Source organism: Anopheles arabiensis, chromosome 3 (assembly GCF_016920715.1).
Source record: "Anopheles arabiensis isolate DONGOLA chromosome 3, AaraD3, whole genome shotgun sequence".
Lineage (NCBI taxonomy): Eukaryota > Metazoa > Arthropoda > Insecta > Diptera > Culicidae > Anopheles > Anopheles arabiensis.
In genome coordinates, this window is record NC_053518.1 from 87,950,769 (window position 1) to 87,971,741 (window position 20,973).

General features: G+C 45.6%; 1 protein-coding gene across 8 annotated transcripts in view; it reads left to right on the plus strand.

Annotated features, from left to right (window-relative positions):
- LOC120904627 (lissencephaly-1 homolog) overlaps positions 1–20,973 on the plus strand; it is a 53,862-nt gene that overhangs the window by 11,638 nt on the left and 21,251 nt on the right. For 4 of the 8 annotated variants that reach the window (XM_040314788.1, XM_040314786.1, XM_040314787.1 and 1 more), the window contains one exon: positions 18,930–19,910. In XM_040314788.1, coding sequence (XP_040170722.1) covers positions 19,873–19,910 — 38 coding nt within the window. In that variant the 5' untranslated portion in view covers positions 18,930–19,872. Of the gene's footprint in view, positions 1–18,564; positions 18,584–18,776; positions 18,796–18,929; positions 19,911–20,973 lie in introns of those variants that run through there. The other 4 variants (XM_040314792.1, XM_040314793.1, XM_040314790.1 and 1 more) reach the window with 3 other exon arrangements.

Genomic DNA, 20,973 nt, shown 5'->3' on the forward strand with positions numbered 1-20,973 from the left:
CAAACACCTTCTTTGCCAACCCCGGAGCGCACTCAGTAGGGCAACATTTGCGAGACGACAAACCACCGTCACGTCGTGTAATTACTTCGCTTCCCATTGAGCACCTTTCGGGTGGGGTTGGCGGGTGGCAAACACAAAATTAAACAGCAGTCCGTCGGGTGGTCGTCCTGCTGGTTGATGAGAGAGCAGCAGTAGCAACAAAAAATTGAGTTGTATTTTTAGTTTTCACGTTCACGTTTGTCTGTCAGTCCGACGCTCCGTTGAGGTCAGGCATGATCATGATCATCAACGGTGAACGTGCGGTGGTGCAGCAGGAGAGAGGGAGTGTGCGGTTGTTTGAAAGCTTTGGGAATTTGAGACTCTGCGGTGGAAAAGCCAGATGCACTTTGCCAAAAAATTGAAATCAAGGTTCGGTCGGAAATAGCCGGAAAAAATAGGTCGTGCGGTGGTGTTTGTGTGGTTTTAAATAGGGTGAAAATCGTTTTGCGTGAGAAAGTAGAAAGAATAATGAAAGAAGATGAAGATGACGATTCTCAGTAGTGTACATTTACTCGAACGTTTTACTCTTCCCCTAATGGATTAGTGTTCTTGATGATGATGTTTACGATCTTTGCAAAATAATCTCGATTTAGTAGATTTGAGTATTGAATGTATTGGACCACACAATTAGTAATTTTTCATCCAAATCATAATTGAAATAGCAAAGATAGTGCTTGCTAATGTTTTGCGTTAAGATTTGAAGTTTTAATCTAATTAATGGGATCTTTTAAAGAATCAGAGATTTTCAAGATTGTTCACTTTATCTTACACAGTTGGCACACTTTGTCGAGCGATTTTGCTGTTAATGTAATTACAACACTGTAATGTTTTGCGCAGCCTTATATCAAATTTATTAAAGTAAACAGAGTTGTCATTAATAGTTGTGATTAATCATTTAAAGTCATACAGTTTGCATACTTTCTCGAAATGTTGTGATTTAATGTCACGTCAAAAGCATTACTTATAATTTCTTAAAGCTATCAGGAATGTCTAGTTGACACTAACCACATAATTTGCTAAAGAAAAAGCAAATTGGAAGATTCACCACTGTATCTGAAATAAATGGCACACTTTCTCGAGTATTTTTGTTTGAGTTTCCCAGGTCGCGTATTGTGAAATTCGGTAAATAGCTCAGTAATAATAAGAGTATTCACCACCCTAACTCGTATTATTGGCATATTTTCTATGGAGTATGGCTCATTTATGCCTTGTTTGCTACATGATTTAACACTATGTACACAAGTCTGAACACTAGTCTCTTCAATCCATTATAATGTAACTTATTCTCAATCTCATTGTGTAACATCTGCGATCACTATCGCTTCATTTAATGCTGTTGGATTTAGAGTCAATTTCAAAACAATTGTATGATTCATTCCAGAATCAGAACGGATCTACATCTGGAATGAGAACTATTAAAGCACACCAGAGTCATGTTTTTTTTCCTGGTGATTCAACTTACTATGACGCCTGAGATGAGCGCTTGAAACGTTTCCCTTCCAACCTTCATGGAAAAAAACACTCCTCCCATACGTGATACCATGCCAACGAAACATTCCAATTCGTTTACGTTTCCCTCCCGATCAGTGCCTCATTGCGTTCGATGAAGTTGTAAACGTGTTCCTTCTGATTACCGCACACCTCAAGCACACAAAAGCGGGAAGGGATGCTCGTGTACGCTATGCCAGCACTCCAACGAACAGTCCCTAATGGTTGGCTCATGCCTTTGTCGAGATGATTGCACTTTGATCGTGCGCACACCCTGGGTTTGAACTTGAACTAAGAATTGCTCCGATTGTAGGCACGCATTCCGATCTTGCTCCGATCTTGCTCTGGCTCGTAACATACATACACACACACACACCAAGAGCAGCAAAGCAGAGCGTAGCAAAGGCCTGATAAGCCGTATCGCGCACAATGTTTGCCACGGGCGATGGGGATTAAATCGCAAGCGCGAGAAACATGCCCGTGCCACGTCGCCCTGGTGTGGTCGTGCCCCGTTACGACGTTCCAATTCTGTCTGGTGGTACGGCTGCCCTGTGCTTGATAAGAAAAAAAAGGAAATAACACACAACCAGGGAGGAGAATGCCTGTGTGTGTGTACGCTAATCCGAGAACGGAACCAACCCTCGGAACGTCGCGATCGCTGGCGGGTTTTCCTCTCGGAAGATTCAAATTCCTCCTCCTTTTTTTCTAGAAGGAATTCAACGAACAAAACGTCGCTGAGTCTTGTGCGTGCAAACCCAACAAGATACGCTCGATGGGGATGGTATGTTGGTTCGGGCACGCAATGCACCAACAGCAGCCCGTCCCCGGCCAATTGTGTTGTCGTCAACGTCGCGGTGAGATATTAATCGTTGGAAAGGTGTAACAAGAACGTGGAATGTCTGATCTAGGTGCGCGTTTCTTTTCTTTGCCGTTTTTGGGTGTGCCGTGCCATCGTTGTAAGATTACCTCTAGGATTAAGGCCTGCAGGCTGCACTTATGGGGGAGCTTTTCTGGAAAGGAATGTTGTGATTTTGCTCGGAGTTGAACAGCAAGGAAATGGGGTAAAAATGTGACTCCTCGATCATGGGCACGCTATTACAGCGTTGGTAAAGTAGCAGAAGCTTACAAAACGGCATTCGATCGGCGACGATTGCGACCCAGAGGGTGTCTATCGCGGTACGAAGTCGTGAGTCGTATAGTAGAAATTATCACCTTTCCGCGATCAAGCGGCAAGTCGCCCTGCTGATAGGTGATCATTACCAAAGTGGCTGTGTGTCGTGCAAAGGTGGCCGGTTAACGAAGCAGCAGAAGAGAAGGGGGTCGTATTTCTAACGAGCAAGCTGGGAAGTGGAGAGGAGAACCTTATGCGCCAATTTACATGCCGCGAGAAAAGTGGTTTGTGAATTAGAGGAAGCTCAATTCAGTTGATTTCATACGCGGTGTGAGCTCGTGATGATCTTTCGTCGCCGGTCGGTCGTGTGGTGGTTTGGGAAGGAGAACCTCCATAGATTATATCGACTTTGGATACAAGTTGGATGTGGATACTTTCTCTCCAACATACTATGTTGCAGGCTTTTGGATTGAGAAAGAAAGAATGGAGCTATTTTCATGCATTAGTGTCGTATTTTGAGCTCAATAGATTTTGATGTTTTGAAGAATTATTTGTTGATTCAAAAGGCATTCAATATCCCAAGATTTTAATATCCCCAATATTGCCAGAACGAATCGTTCTGATTTCTATCGCCTGTTCCAATTCCTGTCCAACGATAGATTTGTTTCTGAAACACTCAACTCCATTGTTTTATGTAATGTCTCTCCAATTGGCCTCCAGTTACATGGTTTTGGAGCACATATTTTAAGGCTTCTGAGAGATACATTTGTCTATGCCGGGTCAGAAATTTACATTCCTCAGTTTTCAATTGCAGGTCGCTCTCTATGGGAGGAGGAAGTTTGCACACGCACCAAGAACGCTTTCCACACCTGCCCTAGATGGTCCATACATAAAGCTATTGTATGGCTTCTCGCAGTGGCTCGGTGTAGTGTGCTCTTTCTATACCCCAGTTAGGCATAGATTTTAATATCTTCCATCGGGTGGTAATGTCTCCGAGCGTTTCCACCTTTTTTTTCTCCATTCTGTTCCATAAAAGCCCCATACGTGTGTGTGTGTATTTTGTAATCGATTTCCCCCGACGTAACCTTTGCGACGGAACAGAGCGACAGAAAGAGAGAGAGCAAAAATAGAGAAGGTAGTAGTAGCATGTACGGTGGTAGCGTTATTATATCAAACTTGAACCTTCTGGTGTGTGCTGTAGGGCCTCCAAGGCTTCCCTGATTTATGCAAAATACACATGATGGCCATGATGTGGAGACCGGTTGTGTGCTCGGTCGTCGTCCACGGGCTCCCCTTTGCATGGTGAAATTTCCACCTCATGTGTGCGTACGTATGTGTGTGTGTTGATTGGCAAGTACGCGTTATAACGATTGCGCATGAAACTGCTCGGTATTTATGTCCCGCCCGGTCATGTCCCCGAATACGCAGTACCTGGGAACAAACTGGTAGTGCTGACTGGCTGGGCTGCATGGTTATGAAATTGTGTGCTCTCTCCGCACGCTGGAATTGCTGGAGCATGAAGTGTGGAGTTCTTGCCTGACTGACTAAGCCGAACGGTGGGGCCGCCGGCGTGACGTTGGTTACTGGATCGGTTACTGGATTTTTCTAACCGGCTCAGAGCCCACCAGCAGAGGGAGGGTATAACAATACAACGTTGCAGGGAATTCAAAGTTGTTCCATCGTCTCCTGAATGCCTCGATTCATAATTCTATTAGAGAAAGATGCCTGTTTTCGTACCTCGCCTCCTGTAGTATGTACGGAGTTGCCCTCAGGAGGTGCTCGTATACCTTGTATGGCATGAACACTGGTTGAAACGTTCTCAAACCAGGGCTGTTGATCGATGGAGCATGAAAAAGGGGACACTATACACACTCCGCCAACTGGATCCAAACGGTGCAACTCTTCAGGGATTTAGGAACCACCGGATTAATGCTCACGTGTGCTGCGTGCCCCGTTGTAGCGTACATGACAACAATGTTTCGGTGTTTTAAGCAGCGCAAACAACGCACATTCCGGTTGCATGTTTACGCAACTGGCGCGTCGTTCTTTATATTCCCCCACTCTCCCCACTCTTCCCCAGAGACCCAACTTAAGCTTGTGCGTGAGTAATGCAAATAAATGCATGCTGGAGCTTTTAATTTATGACATTTGTTTTAGGTAGTGGTGGAGTTGGGGGCCTGTAACCCCTTAATGAGGTGTTGAGGGGAATTTGCGTGTTAATCGCTCCGGAGGAGCGGGCAATTGAATGATGTGTGTGGTATGCGTCATGATCGTGCTTTTGTTGTGGTTTTACAGCGCGAGGGGGAACCATCGATGTCGTGACACTATTTCTCGTGCTTTTGTTTTTACTATGCTCTTCTAGGAAGGAACACCTCGGTAAGAGGGGAGAAAAAATGAACCTTATATGTTCCATTCAAAATAGGTTCGTTTGTTTTTTTGCCCTGACGATGCTTTTTTTGGGGTGGGAAAATGTATGTGAAGCAACCAACCTCCCCAGGGTCCAGAGAGAGGGTCTGTCGTGGACCGGCTTTTTTCAGGCAGGAAAATGCTGGGAATGCGGTACACCCCTTGGGGGTGCAGTTTGTGGTGACATTTTCTGAAGCAATTAGTTCACTGCATTTTCCCACGGTCGCGCAGCTACTCCTCAAGTAAGGCGATAGGCGAAAGGTGGCTTGTTTGGGCGGGCAGCTATGTTTATGCAAAATAGTTGGACAGCTCTGCGAACATCTGGTCTGTTCAATCAACGCAAATAAATAATAAATAACGATTCAGTGGAATGGGCTTTTCCTTCACTAATAATTGTGCAAATATGTTTCAAGCGCTGCGTCACTTTCACCTCAAACGTTTTTCCTTGTGGAAGGTCCTAATTTCCTCTTAAAGAGGGAGATTGATTAAGCCACATCTCATACCACCCTCCAGAAAGAGGGAGAGAGTGAGGAATGGTTTCAAATGGCTTGAGAAAAGCGCTGTAATTTGCGATGTTCAGCATCCCGCCATTTCTGCCGTTTGCTTTCCTTTTACCGCGATGCGTTAATCGCGTTTGCTAAAATCGAAATTGGAATTTCCTCGGCAAATGCAGCCAGTGCAAAATGGTGTTGGCGCAGCAGCAACAGGAGTTGGATAGAGGGCTGATATTATTTTTAAATAACCTGTTGGCCGCCACGGGCTCGTTAATCAGGGCACAAAATTAACGACTTCATCTTCATTAACATCATCATTATTGGCATCGGTTAACTTAATCTTGCTCTCCGGGCTGGTTTGTTGCACGTGGAGCATTACACAGACGTCATCCCATTTCCTTGTGTTATGAGCAAAACCACACCGCACCTTTCCTGGTTTGGCGATGATGCAATCTCGAACGTCAACGGAGCTTACAATAATGTGGACGTTTAGAAAACGCGCATTTCTGATGCGTTTTGGGCCGTCGGAATAGCAAGAATAAATGACACGTTGTTCCAATTTTGTGGAGTTCCTGTATTCGTGTGCCCCCCCCCCCCCCCTCACCGTGTCATTATCATTGGAAATGTAGTGCGAGTTGCTATGCAATTTAGCTGCTATCAACGTCGGGCAGGGGCCACCCAGAGGTGCTGTGCATATTAATCGCTTTAATTGTGCTTGTGGCGGCGCCTGCACGCCTCGTGTGTGGGTACGCCCGAAAGGTCATCTTTCGCCCAACCAACCTGCCCAACAATCACCAGCAACGGCGGTGGCACGCGCGTGTTTTCAGAATTGTTGAAATTCCTTCCCGGCGGCAGGCATGTCAAATGCGTGCCGATGCGGCGATGCATATTTAAAATGCAATTTTAATGATGCATCAAGTGCATGTGAAATGTGATCGCTACATGTTTCATCTACTGTTTGTGGCTGCTTTATCCGGGTTTAGGTTTTCTGGGCAGATACAACTGCAATTTGCTGTAGCACAATATTTTTATATTTGTTTCTGTTTTTGTTAGTTCTCTGTACACTGTATTTCGAATCCGTTTTGAATGTTAAATGCATTGTTCAACGCTTGCAAAATGTTTTTCAACAGCTGTCATATATTTGTGACGGATGTGCTGTTGAAAAACATCAGATGAGCGTTGAATAATGCTGTTAACCGACTTGGAAAACATTGTAATTTTCAAACTGTTTCAACGTTGGTGAAGATATGTTTGCTGTTTGGCAGCTGCTCGAGCTACTCACTTCTTACAGGGTTTCTCTAGCCAGCTCAACACTCTAAGCTTAATTTCCAATCCATAAAATCCCAATTCAACATTGTCAAATGTTTGTCAGACGTACACAAAGCAATCAACGAGAGATCGTTTGAGTTTCTAGTGTTATTGTTGAAATGTATTTTAAGAGATTTAATTGTTTGCTTATGGTGTTGAGCTTGCTAGAGAAATCCTGTAAGTGCTTTTGTGCCATGACAAGGCTCTAGAATTCTAGTATATCTAGTTGTTCTAGTATGATTATTTAGTATGTTTATTCGGTGCAATAGACTCATTGCTTCGGCCTCTTATTGGATTTTGTTACTTTCGTTTTTTTGTTTTATCGAGTTCAAAATTCCGATTGTCTTTTTATATATAACTCCCCATACTGATGCTTTGACAGCCCTGTGCTATCGATTGGCTCTGCTGAGCGAATGCTGCAGCTAATCGAATGAATGTTTTACCTATTTCCCGACAAAGTAGCGGTAGAAATTAATCTGAATCATTTCATCTGTATGATCAGAGTCCCATTTCCAATCCACATCTCACCTGCACAAGCTCCCCTTCGCTCTCTGCATCATTCATCCTCTAACCGTGTTAATTGCATTGCGCATGCATTCGCAATTGGAAATGGGAGTATATTGCAGTAGCCATAATGGTGTGTTGCTCCCACAGAGTTCGCGTAATCATGATTAACTTTCACACACTAGGGGCAACCCGAGCGACCGACTACGGTGTAAGCATATGGCGCACCAGCTCTCCCATCTCTCCATCCGTCGGTGCACACGTTGCCGCGTGTGTGTGTGAGAAAGCAAAACAGCATCAACTTGGTCTCAAGTCGACTGCACTCAACCCGGCAATAAAATGGAGACACACCAGCGCGCCCTCCAGGAGGGAAGGGTCTATGACAGGGGCGATGGGATAGACCCCAAAACCCCGGGCAGAAAGAGCAATTTACAAGAAATGAATTAATTATGTTATCCGATTGCTCTGCTTTAGCTATTCAGCCGGCGGCGGCATTACAGCCTCCCGGAGAATGGGTTTGTTGCGTGTCGCCAACGCCGCAGCACCAAGATTCATTCGCATCATTTTTAGTAGCATGAACGTATCATTGCCACCCATCGTGTGGACCCCGGAGGCCGCCGTTGTGTGTATGTTTGTGGGCCGACGGAATGGTTGGGTTTGTTGCTATTTTGTTCCTCCATGCAAATGATCAACAAACAGTGGTAGAGCTGCTCGGATCGGTAGTTCATTAGGCATGATGATGGGGGCCGCACTTCTTCCCCCGTTTCCACTGGGTGCGCTTCTTATTTCGCGCAAGAAGAAACAGTACGCAAAGCGCTTGAGTTCGTGAATGGTAGTTTTGCGCATTGCAACGATGATGCGCGTATTGCATTGCTGCTGTGTCTAGCGGTGATTGTTTTGAGCAGGAAATGGTTGAAAGCGCTTGCAAATGGCCAAATTGCAATGTGTCTACTGCAGCGCAGCATCATGCTCCTGCCCCAGCTCTCCGGCTGATCGCCGAGTTTTGATTAATGATGCCTAATTGGAAGGGTTCAAGTCGTCGGGATCGAGGGTTGCTGTGGATTGTGGCAAATTCGTACTTTGTTACCGACGCCATCCACCCATTCCCTTCTTCCCGTTTCCATATGCCGGACTTAGAAACGGTTGCTGCTGCTGCCGACGGTGCCATGCCCCGTGGGGTTTGATCTTCATTCACTTTCGTAGCGGTACTGGCGGGCACCAATTTCCTTTCCCATTCACCAAATGATGGAATCAAATTTGGCAGCAGTGTCTGCGTATGTGTGTGTTGCCCCGTGAGATAATTTTACGCTCCATGAAATGGAAGCATTTGCGAGTGGCATCGGTCGGTAGTTGGGAAGAGTAGAGAGACATTGCTCTGAGCCGCTTTTGGTCTTGCTTGGAGTTGTGGAATTTTAAAGTCGTTTGAAGCTGGTATTTACGATAAATTGTACTTCGGGATGGAACATTTACTGCAAATAATTACATGGATTGGGTAGGCGATAGAGCTTTTTTGTGAATTTTGAGGTTAATTTTGGAATTTTTATGTATGCTGTTGAAGAGAAATTCTGTGCATTAAACAAAAACTTTGCAGTTGGACACGATAACTATCTCCAGAGCAATCTCAGCAGCACATACGTCCTATAACATTATGTACACTCAACACGACCCCCTATTGAGTAACGATGTTTCAAATCTCGTCGAGATAAAACCCCCTCATCCAGTGGTAAAGGCGTTCATTTAGTGTCCAGTTAGAGTCAAATCAACGACTTCATTCGAGTGTGTGAACGCATGAAGTGAAATTATCGTCCCGCCTTCTCTCCATCCCGGCCGGGTCGACAGCAGTGGAAACATACTCTTATGATAAATTTACATCATTATCGGTAAGCATTACGCGGGAGAGGAAATGAAATTCCTACCTGCTGCTGCTGCTGCTGCTGCAACTAAGGTGTACCATCTGTCCCGGGCCCTGCAGCAATCTCCTCACAGTAATCCCACACACACGCCAAGCTCGCGACTGCGCTTCCTCCTCGCGCATCACGTCTTTCGTGTTTGACACTTTCACGGATAACAACAACACGAGGAGAAAAACGGCGGGCCATTTTTCCGCGACTCGTAGCAGGTCCCAACAGGCTTTCCAGTCGGTGCAGCGGCTCTCCATCTGACGAGTGGACGTTTGAGCGTGAAAGGTGGATAGAGGGGACCCCATTCGTTCGGGTACCCGTGGGTACTTACGACAACTCTTGAGCAGCCGGTGCCCATTCAGCGCCCATTCAGCGACATCATTTGTCTTCGGCTAATCGTGAAAATTTATCACAAATTTCACCGACAGCCTGCACACACAGCAACGAGGGTGCTTAAGAGTTTTCCTGCCTTTTTGAAATCCACTCTACGCGCGCGGCACAGTTCGATCTACGATCGTTCGTGATCGTCAAGACACATCAGGCGGGGAGGGTCAGGCGATAGGGTGCACAATGAGAGACGCATTATGAAGACAGCGCAACATGACATTTCGCCTTGCCCGGGTGGTTGATACGCGCGCCACGGAACGGCTCGGTTTAGCAGCATCTCGAGCCCGCCGGGTGCCATCTGGTGGGACCGGGGTTTTGCGGAGAAAGATTACATCTTATTGTTTGCGAAAACACGCGAGACGGGGGAAAATCACTCACGACGACGATCGTGTCGCTCCCTCGTCTGCGGCTCATATCTTCTAAAGTTGACCGTGTGGAAAGGTTTTTTTTTTCTTGAAAAATGTGTACAGTCTTCAATAGACGAGAGTGAAAAGGGGCAAAGATAAAGGTAGATATTTGCAAATATAAAAAAAATCACTGTCAAATAATAATGTGGCAATCGTGAGCAATGTGTTATGGCTTTTTTAGGGGAAAGGTTGAATGAGCCACGCACTGTGTAGCATAAAGTTGTCCTTTCATAATGGGGAGACAAATGAATGATGAAACACACTATCACAATGGTGTCTTTTTGGCGAAAGGAACCCTTTCGGAGCTCCACGTTGTTACTACTTCGTTGGGAGAATTGTGCGAATTGTGCAGAAATATGATACCTTTTCCCTTTCTGTTTCGAAGGTGGAAGAGTTAGCAGAAGGGATACCGTCCTGCGGAAGAAATAAAGGATAGTAGTACCGTTCAAGCACTCTTTGACTGACTGTCGTGTTATGCATATGCAGCTTTCACCAGCGTCAAACGTGGCCGGAAACATGTGGCCCGTCAGAAGAGGTGCAATCTGGCGATGAATCAAACTAACTATTGCAGGAAGGGAATGGGTTTCGTTAACTACGGCATAACAAATAGACAGGGTCGATAGATAGATAGGCGGACGCATATTTTTCAATCATTCGCCATTTAGCGACATCGAAAAAGTTGTTTCGAGTCAGCTTTCGGATTAACCCCCCCCGTGTGTCCGAAAGCAGGTTTGTTGTCACATTGTTTAGGGCATCTGCTATCGGCTCTATCCCTAATCCAGTTATGCTAACGATCAGCTTGCCAGAGGGAGACATCTGCTTGACGTAAGCAACCCCGTGAGGATCAGCTTCGATCTGTTTGTTAAATGGTTCAAAGTTTTGCCACCATGAATAGAAATAGCTTGAAGACCTGATCAGGATATTGGCTCGTTGTCTCTGTTGTGTTCGAGACAATTCAGCTTGAGCATAGAACCAGTTTTATATAGGAACTACTTTTGCTCCCTTCATACGAGTTGTTTCCAGTTTTAAAGAGTCATTGGATTATTTAACGATCCGGTATGTACTTTATGCCCTGCAAAACTTTCTGGAAGAGCGTTGTATGTACAGAATTGCGTGTCCATAAGGCAACCTAACTTCGCTCCTTCTTCGCCCTTCTCTCTGTGCTCTGACACCTAGCTGGTCCGGGTTTTAGGTCAGCCTGAAGTCACCCTGCGGCAAAGGCGTCCTTATACTCGCGAGACATGCGGACCGATAACTGGACAGGAGTGGGTACAAATATTGATTTGCTTTCGGTATAGGCAAAAAGTACACACACTCGTAGGTTAGCGTGTATACAGGCGGAGCGGTAACATGATCGACCTGTCGTAGAACACACCAGCCTACGAAATTGTTAGCAAAGCTGGCGTCACCACCCATCGTGAGCTGTGTACCTACATAGACCGTCTGCGAAGGCTTACTCACACCAGTTGGCTAAATGTTGGTCTTCGTGCAGCTCCAATGGAACCCCCCCGCTGAAGCTAGCCATGTAAATAGACTCAGCAACACCCCGGCCTGTGAAACCCGATGTGTGCCTTAAGTAGTACCCACCGAGCTTGGTAGCGAATAACTCCCGTTGATTGATGAGGTCATTGTTGGATAATTTCTTCTTTTTTCTGCTATCGCTAACGTGCCAGAAATCGTGTTTTTGTGCGATGAACATGCGATGAAAGTCGATTCACACCAATGCCCATCTCTTCGATCCGATAGGTAAAGGTCATAACCTCGTCTGTCAAGTTCGTTTGGCAAGCTGGCTATGCTGGAGAGCGGGACGTTTGGCTTCCATGCTGTTGGGAACATTGGGGGGAATAGTTCGTTGGTGAGTCTATTACGGTGGAGAAATTATGTAAGCGACTTCTTCGTCGTCGCCGAATTAAAGTTTCTTTGCAATATTCAACACCTTTGCTTTACAATGTGGCTGCGGGGGTAACGGTTTGGGAAGTTGGGAATGCAGTTGTGCCATCGATCAGGGAATGAAGAAGCATTTTAATGGCTTGGGAGAAACTTTACGATGCTGTTGACCGATGGGTGGATATCCTGAAACATCATGACTCCAGTTATCGATTGATCGATCGCCTGAATATTTTTCTGTGGGAACTACTGTACATTAATTCTATAAACAGTGTCCTATATGTAGTATTAGGTCTGATGTGATATTACTTTCAAGTAGCTTCTGCGCGGATTTAGGCATTTCAATTTATTGATATTACCTTGTTACAACCTACAATTCCGTCTTCAAGCTATTTATGTCCCACTCTCTTGCTAATTTGTTTGGCAATGTATTTGCAGGAAACATGTCGTTATGAACCCACAAACTGTGCAATTAAAGTTCGAACCACTTTGTTCGTGCTGTCATCGACGTGGAGGAAACTCGTTCCCGTCAACGGATTGCGGTGGATAACCGCAAACGGAACCAGTAGCCCAAGTAACTCAAGAAGCCGCAGTCCTGAACCCCCAGAACATCTTGTCTTCGCGGTATGCACCACGAAAGAAAGAGTGGGAGCAAAGTATGAGGAGAAGGAGGACAAGTTAGTAGGGCTTCTAGGCTGAGGGGGGCAAAAGCCGCCGTTGGTTGTCGCCGCCCTAGAAATAGATACCCACTTAGACTTTGAACCAACCGACACCAACCGGCACAGGTTTCCCGGTGCACGGTGTGTCGTCGTCCCGCCGATTAAATCGATAAATCTTGTTCCGTTCGCTGTGGTGTGGACATCTGCCGCGCCGGTCTGAATTGTGAGAGCATTTCGGATTGGTATCGTGTAATGGTGTTGTTGTTACGATTTCCTCCCATTTGGATGTGTCGGTTGTGTTGTGCTTGATGGTTTGGTCGGCATCTTCATCTCGCGGAGACTTACATTCCTGGTGACAGCCGGTTGTTTTTGTGGTGGTCTGTCCCGCACAGATACAAACACAAGCACACCGCACCGCGCATTCAATATTAATGCTTTTATCGAGCGAATAGCTCTTCGGTGCGTGTGATATCCGCAGTGCAGCTAATTCCGCATGCCGTCGTAATTAATGGTTCGCTGTGTCGCTGGAGATTCAGGATTTCTTGGACTTCGCTTGTTTGCTCAAATTAGTTCGGATTTAGTCGCCAGCTTCTTCTCTGCGTTGATGTCTATTTTTCCCCCCTCTGTTAAACACAAACACCGAAGCGGGCAGATGAATGGGAAATGATAATGTCGTTGAAGAATGCGCGGTTAGATAAAAAAACGACATGAAGGGAAAGCCAAGGACCAAGCAATTCTCCAATAAAGTTAATAATAGTTCGCATATATCTTGTCTGTCGATCTTGATGCGAAGTTTTTGTTTTGCTCTCTTGCTTAACAAGACTTTCGATCAGCGGACGAAAGGATGCAGTTATACACATTTACTAAAGAAAAGAAGTCTGCAAATGAAACGACATGATAGTTGTCGGAAGCGGAAATTTCACTCCAGTGATTCGGGGCCTCCGGGGGCTTTTTCTCGGAGCGCTCCCTCAGATAAAGGGCACTTTTCGCTGGAGTTTCTCAATGACATGAAGTGTGTAAAGCCGCAACAGAAAATACTCATAAATGAACGTGTGTTGAGGCAACGGGGGTAAGTGTGTTGCACTATTCTTGATCGAAGTTTTCGTCACGCCCTGGGTCCTACTATTTGTTGAATTGTGGTGAGGTGTTTTCGCTTCATTCCGCGCTGCCCATTTGTCCACACAATTGGCAATTTTCACGTGTCATCGATCATGCCCAGAGAGCGCACGGCCCTTTTTTGTTTTGTTTTAAAGGCGCAATAATCACTGTACGGGGAATTGTACGGCACATTTGAGAGCATTTTCACGCGGCAAATGGATGTTGTTTTCCATTGCCCGTTGTCGATTAGAAATGGAGTACGATTAACTCTTTGTTTTGGGATCCGATTTGCTAGGAGTAGCCAACTGTTGGGACCTTTCGGTGTATAATGTGTGCTGGTTTCAGGTGAAAGCTTGACCGCTCCTGAGACATTGTTAACGCTGTCGGTTTGGGAAAGACATTTATACAAGAATTGGAGTATTATATGTGTTCAAATTTTATTGAAAATTATTCAAACACCAGTAGAAGTTCTAGTGGATAATATAATATTTATTTTTTCAATCAAAATATACCTCGTACCTCCGGAAAGGTGTCACACGCTCCCAAACTACAATGACAAATGATCTGACAGATTGCGCCGCCGGCGGCTTCTCTAGCGCATCCCTTCACGTGTTCCATAGCTTCTCGATGGTTCAAAACGGCAATAATCACGCGAGACTACCCAAGCCAGACAAAATCGTGACTCAATTAATATTAATTTCCCATGCTTTAGCGTCGTGAGAAAGAAAGCGTTGTGTGGCTGGGGCCGGCTTGCCGCTTGCGCCGGGTAAAAGATGAATGAATCAAAGTGGGGAGGAGTGTACGTATACCCAAACAAGACCGGTACTACCGACTATTATCGATGGCCCTTTGGTGCACAGTGCAGCAAACGATGCCACCCTCGCTGCTTCCTGTTCCGATTCCCATTTCGTGATGTGTGTGTGTGTTGCTTTCCCGGTTAGAAGCGTTCCTTTTCATTAAACTGCCGCGCGCGCATTCCGGTGTGGTGTGCGGTCCATTATTATGAACGGCGTGGATCATTCTGTGGCGGTCCCGGTGTCTGCCACCACCGGAAACGCCACCACATGGGAGTGGTGCACGTGTGTGTGTGTGTGTGTGGGTGCACGACCACCGGATCCATATTTACTTTGGTTCTTGTGGGTTTATTAAACCTCCCCTCACCGTGTCTCGCAGACGGCACAGGAACTCACGGAATTTTATTTTGGAAGAACTGCGCCAACTCACGAACTCTACTTACCTGCTGCTCCTTCTCCACTCGCGGTGGTGGAGTGCCACAGACATGCGAACTTGTGGCTGAATTATGAGCAGTTGTTGAGGTGTGGGCTGCAAGCTCCAGTTTTTTGTGTAAGGCTTTTTCGTGTTTTACTCTCGTTTTTAAGGCAAGGCTAGAAGGTGGAAGTGAAAGTGAAATATCGTGCCGGATTGTCTTTGTTATGATGCTAGAAACTTATTTTTAAGTGATTGCTTCGTCGTGTTGTGGCAGTGAATCAGACATCGTTATCTTTATTGAATGGAGCTGGCTTGGGAAGTTGTCACTATATTTAAAAGGCATTGTTGTTTCAACACGCTGTTGCATTTTTTCCAATTTTGAATATTTTGTGTTAATTTTAACTCTTCATGTGAGCTGCTATTAATAGCTACGTGAAATTGAGCTTCAGAATTTATTACTACATGCCTTTTTCCTTGCGAATTACACCAGCATTTATGAAAAGATGCATTTTTTGATCATAAATCCTAAAAATGATGTTTTCATCACAAAAAATTCTTCTCCGCTGTGATGAAATTAATCGCAATTAAAACCAAACGTGCTGCTACGTCTATCGCTTTCAGCGTGTCCTCCATACCATCGGACGGATCGGCCGGTGTTGCCCAAGCGCCAATTGTGCCAAGTTTCCTCCTCGCTGTGTGCGCCCCTCGGGGCAGCCAAAATCGTGCCGCGGAAAATGCCGCTGTAGGGAGAAAATCATAGCTCGTGGCGAATGAAGCGAAAAGCGTTGTGCCATCTTCGATCAATTCAGTGCTGCTGCTTCCCCCCAATAGAAAGAAGAGGTTTGGTGCTGTGCTGTGGGGTGGATGACTCAAAGGGGGAGCTAAGAGTACCCACAGTCACCGAAAGTAGTAGTGGTGCAGTATTTTTGTTTGAAGAGGACTCCAACCGAGATGGAGGAGATCTCTGTTAGGCAGAGCCATCTATAAGAGCGATCGGAGAGAAAGAGAGAGTGTGTGACGACCATCATTGGAAGCTAGTGAACCAAATCCAAAAGAAATGTGTTTAAAAAAACCGTTCACTAGTATGGAGGATGATGTTGATGACGTAAGGAGGGAGAGGACTCGATTTTGAGAAGCGGTTGGTCGAAAATTGCCGCACAGCGCGGCTAGTTTTTATCGAGCGGGGCGGGGGCTGCTGCCATTCTGCCTGAGCGAACGCAAAATAGACGTGACAGTGCTGGCGCAGCAAGAGCCAGCCGCCACCAGCGTGCCGGTGCGGAGGACGCAACGAAAATGGAGCAAGCTGTTTGTCCTCCAACGGGCAACAGCGAGACACTCGCTCTATGTGTGTGTGTGTGTTTCTACTGGCCGTAGAAAACGGTCGTTTTATCGACATTTTGTCGCCGCTCGTTCTAATGCGTTTTCAGTGCATTCTCTCGGCGGCGCGTTGCAGTCTGATCCGCCTTTTTGTAGACCGGGCCGGAAGGTGTGTGTAACGTCCCCGTACAGGGCATGCGCACACACACACTGGATGCCCGTTCCTGTGCCTCCCAAACACCTCTGCAGGTCTAAAATCAGGCACACGCTGACGTGGTTGCATGAAGTAGAAAAAAATAAGCAGAAAATATATCGAAAATAAAGAACGAGAAAAAAAAGAACAAATGTTGAGTGTTGTGAGGAGGATGGAAATGAGTTTTCCATGTGTTGTTGTGCGAATGTTCTTGTGTGTGTGTGTAGGTGGATGCCACATTTCACCCGTCATCAGTTCTTCCCCGCTTGCGGATGATGCGGATGAAGTTTGAAGCACATCGTTAACAACGTGTTTTGGCGCAGCAGCCAGCAGCTATAGAAGGTGCAGTCGATGGCGCAATATCCTTATGCAAACCATGGCGCAATATCATCAATTCTAATTTGATGCTGATGACGATAAATAGAAATTAAATTGTTGAAAAGAAATGACTGCGAGAAACCTTCATTTAAGAGCTTTATTTTAGTGTATTACAGGGTTTTCCAAGTCACTTTTGAATGTGCACATAATTATTCACCGCATCCAAGATGTTTTTCAACAGCTGTCAAATGATGTATTGGATTCAAAATGAAATTTCAGCTTCAACACATGATTTTCAACACATCACAAAGAACTGTCCAACTTAATCCAGCTCGAGACGTGTTGAAAATCATGCTGTAGAAATTAAAAATTAGTATGATGGAAATGAAATGTCAGATCGATGTGGAACAACATTTTGCATGCGGTGAATAACAATGTTTACATTCGAAAGTGACTTGGAAACCCCTGTATTGTGATGCAAATACAACATTTGACAGCTGTTGAAAACAGCCTCGCAGGCAGTGCGAAATGTTTTAGACATTGGACACTTAATCGGAAAACCCTATAAACGAACAATTGAAAATTAAAGTTTGCTTCCATTTCTTTGTCGTTTTGTTTGCCACCATCAATCTAAAGGATATCAGCTTCTTCTGCTCGCGACCACCGACAGGGGCCAGCTATCGATCCGAGTACCGTCTAGACCAGTAATGTGTAATCTCCAGACATTCGATAGCACCTTACTGCGGGTGGCAGCAAAGGGACATTTTCTTTTGTTCTCGAATTTGGTAATTTATGCACCGGATCCGGGCACTTTGACGGTACCTTGGCCAAGGGCTACGGGCAAAAAGACGTCGCAAAGATTGGTGTAGCATTTAGCAAACTAAAACTCTACCCGTGGTGGTGAAGCCAATGTGAAGGTTGCTTCCGGAAGGAAGTTCCGTTTCATGACGCCGTTTAATTGTTTGCACCCAGCATAAAGCACTGCTGTTGTACAGCGCACAAAGAACGAGCTGTGAACCAAAAACCAACCTCTCATACACGGCACGAATCTTCATGTGGTGTGTGCGTTTAATTCGGCCCCGCAATCACGACACAGCACACATCATCGAGCGCGTCATGGCGCAGTGGTGCACGATAAAAGGTGTTTGAATAAATTAACCATTCACGGCATTGATGGCGGCGGGCCCGCCAGCTTCGCTTTGTTTGCAACGTCCACGAGGAAGAATGAGGAAGTCTTATTAGAAACGGCGGAGGTGACTCAAAATCAAACTCACTCAATCGTTTCCCGTGTTTGATTTGCGGTGGTTTTATGTTGATTTTATTTTATTACATTTTTGTTTAATAAATTGGTTTAATATTTGGCTGGTCATCCAAATTTATGGGGCTGTTTTAAAATTGCTAACAAATTCTCCAACAGCTTACCAAAGTTGGAGATGATGTGTATCTAGAGTTGTAAATAAAACCGCGTGCCCGTGGTGAGGAGGTGATGCGCTGGTGGGTGGGTTGATACGCTCCGGTAAGATGACGTTCGCTTTTGTTTCGTATGACAAATAAAAAAGTGTGTTTGCTGCTGTGATAATAGCATAAGAAAAGGAACGTGACTGGCGGTGGTTTGAAATGTAATACCTATAAGCCTCTGGTGCTGGTGTGGCTTGGCATCGACCACGAGATACCCAGCTCTCCCTCGCCGTCGTAAAACCGTTCCTCACGTGTACACGTGTAAAATAAAACAAAATGCAGCAGGTGTTGAATGGATCAGATGATTTATTGGGACGAGCAAGTTCACTGGCAACCATTGCATGTGCGCTGTGCCGTTCGGTACGGGTGTCATTTTGATAAACATTCTTTTTTTGTGAAGTGAGTGAAGTGTGTCAATCGTATTTTTAAATGTATTTTTTGCCCTGCTCTCTGCGCTACTGATAGAAGCTACTGTACTGTGCGTGTGTGTGTCCTTTTTGTATGTTTTTTGCTGAGCTTTGAAGCGATCAATTCGTACTGCCGTTCCAAGGGCGAACGCCCGAATATCCGATGTCGACGTCGTGATCGGTCCCGTCCAGACGATTTGTCGGGTTTGATATGGCTTCTCCTTCCCTTTCCCGATTAAATTAATTACAATTTAAGAGCGATTGAATGCTGTAAATCAATGCAGTTAAAATAATACTAATCGTTGCTGTGTTTTCCATTCCTCTTTTCTCCATTCTAGATGACTCAACTGCAGAACAACATAGCAAGTGAAACGACGACGATACAGTAGCGGCCATAGCACAATCAAGCTATTGCCAGCTTGCCGGTAGCATTTCTTTGCGGGCGCTGTTAAGCCGACTGCTTAAGGGGCGAGACGTGTCACAATCGAAACGTCTTTGCTGTGGTGTACTCCGAAAGGGTTTGAAAGTGTGTTTTCTGGTGTGTTTCCGTTAGGCAAATCGGTTGCCAGGAACGCGGGAACGGCTCCACATCTCGTGTCAAACCTCCTGCGACAAATCGATAAAAAGCGACAAATCGACGACAAACAAAAAAAAAACAGCAAAAGAAGAAGAAAATAGGCAAAAAAACGAAAAAGAGTATTACAATATTTACGACCCTTGTGCAATTTTACGAAGGCGGCTCAATTAAACAGCCGCCCGTAGCGGTAATAAGGTGTAAACTAACCGTGCAAAACGAACGAAGGAGTGTGCTCCGCGAGGGAAGCGAAATTTCGTAGCGAAATTGATCGAGTTAAAGCCACTAGTGAAAGTGCAACACAGCCCCCCCCACACAACAACAGTGATCGAAAGCGAAAAGTTAATTGAATTTAACGAATAAAAGCGGCTTCTCTGTGTCTTTTTCTCTCTCTCCCCCTCGGTGTATCGGTTTTTGGGTAGTGCGGTGTGTGGTGTGTCTGCCGGGCGGTAGTGTACGCCTTTGGCAAGTGTGTCGTAATCGGCTAGTTGGTCTGTGAAAGTGGCCTAGTGTGTGTGTGTGTGTGTGTGGATCGTGTCCTTCGGGTCGTGTTTCCATCAGCCGGATCGATCGGTGGCGGGAAGGAGTAATTGCAAAGGGAGTGCCACTGCCGACAGCGGGAAGACTCGACGGCTAGCAGCAGCGGCAGCACCACGGACCAGCCGGAGGAGGACATTTTTTATCTACAATTATCAGCAGATCAAAACATGAAAATGGTGTTGTCACAACGGCAGCGCGAGGAGCTGTAAGTTTTACTGGCATTTATTTTATTTATTAATTTTCTTTATTTTTAGTGCCAACGGGAAGAAGTCGGCTGATTGTCTGAGTAGGAAAAGAACGAACTTCCGACGTCCCCGACCCACACTGTTAACTTACCTCGATGAAGTGGTTGGCTGTGATTTTCCTTCCGCCTGGACATAGGCGGCGTTCTTAAAATAGCTCCACTGTCCTCAAAATGCAACTCCCCCGCCTTTCTTGCTCAACAGGGGCGCGCGATGGACGAGAGAAGTTCGGCTGGTTAACTCCACTAAGCTAACCGTGCTTGAAATCGAACTGCTTTTCTACACACACACACACACTCCATCCTGTGCCGCGCGCGCAGTCCTAATGGTCTGGTCGGATCGGGAAGTGTGTCATGAAAATAATGGCCCTCACACACAACGGTGGCCGATTGATGGGGGAGTTATTTATATGTTTTGGTGTGTATGTGTGTGTGTATATATACTTCACTTTCACCTATATTTTGGAGCACAGCCCATCATAGGGGAGCGGTGTGGCCCCCGCCACCTTTAAGCAAACCCGGTGAAGGGAAGTGTGAAAGATTGGCTCGTCGTGGACGTAGGGACGGGCGAGTCTAGGCGCCAGGAAGGAAGTATTAATTTTCTGATGGACTTAATAGACTTCTTTTAGGCATTAAATTGCTCTTTTTACTGCTGCGCCGGTCGTGCCTTCGCTGGTGCGCGCTTGACCGTTTGAGTGTGAGCAATTTCGTTAGGAGCATTAATATTATTAAAGACGCTCACGTGATTTATTTGCTTCGTAGGTGGAATTGGTTTCTTTTAGATTATGTTTTATGATTAATATTTCAACTAAGTGAATCCTTTTCAGGTGTTGTACAATACGCTACAGCATAAACAGCTCGCTACAGTTGTTCTTGAGACATTTAATTTCTGTAAAAAGATTACTCGATCGTTTTTTATTGTTATTGCACCGATATCGATTAAAATGCGCATCGACAAAGCCGATTGAAAGTGGGGAAACAACGTGCCTTTGCTTTTTGGTAGCACACAGGAATGCATTCGTTGAAA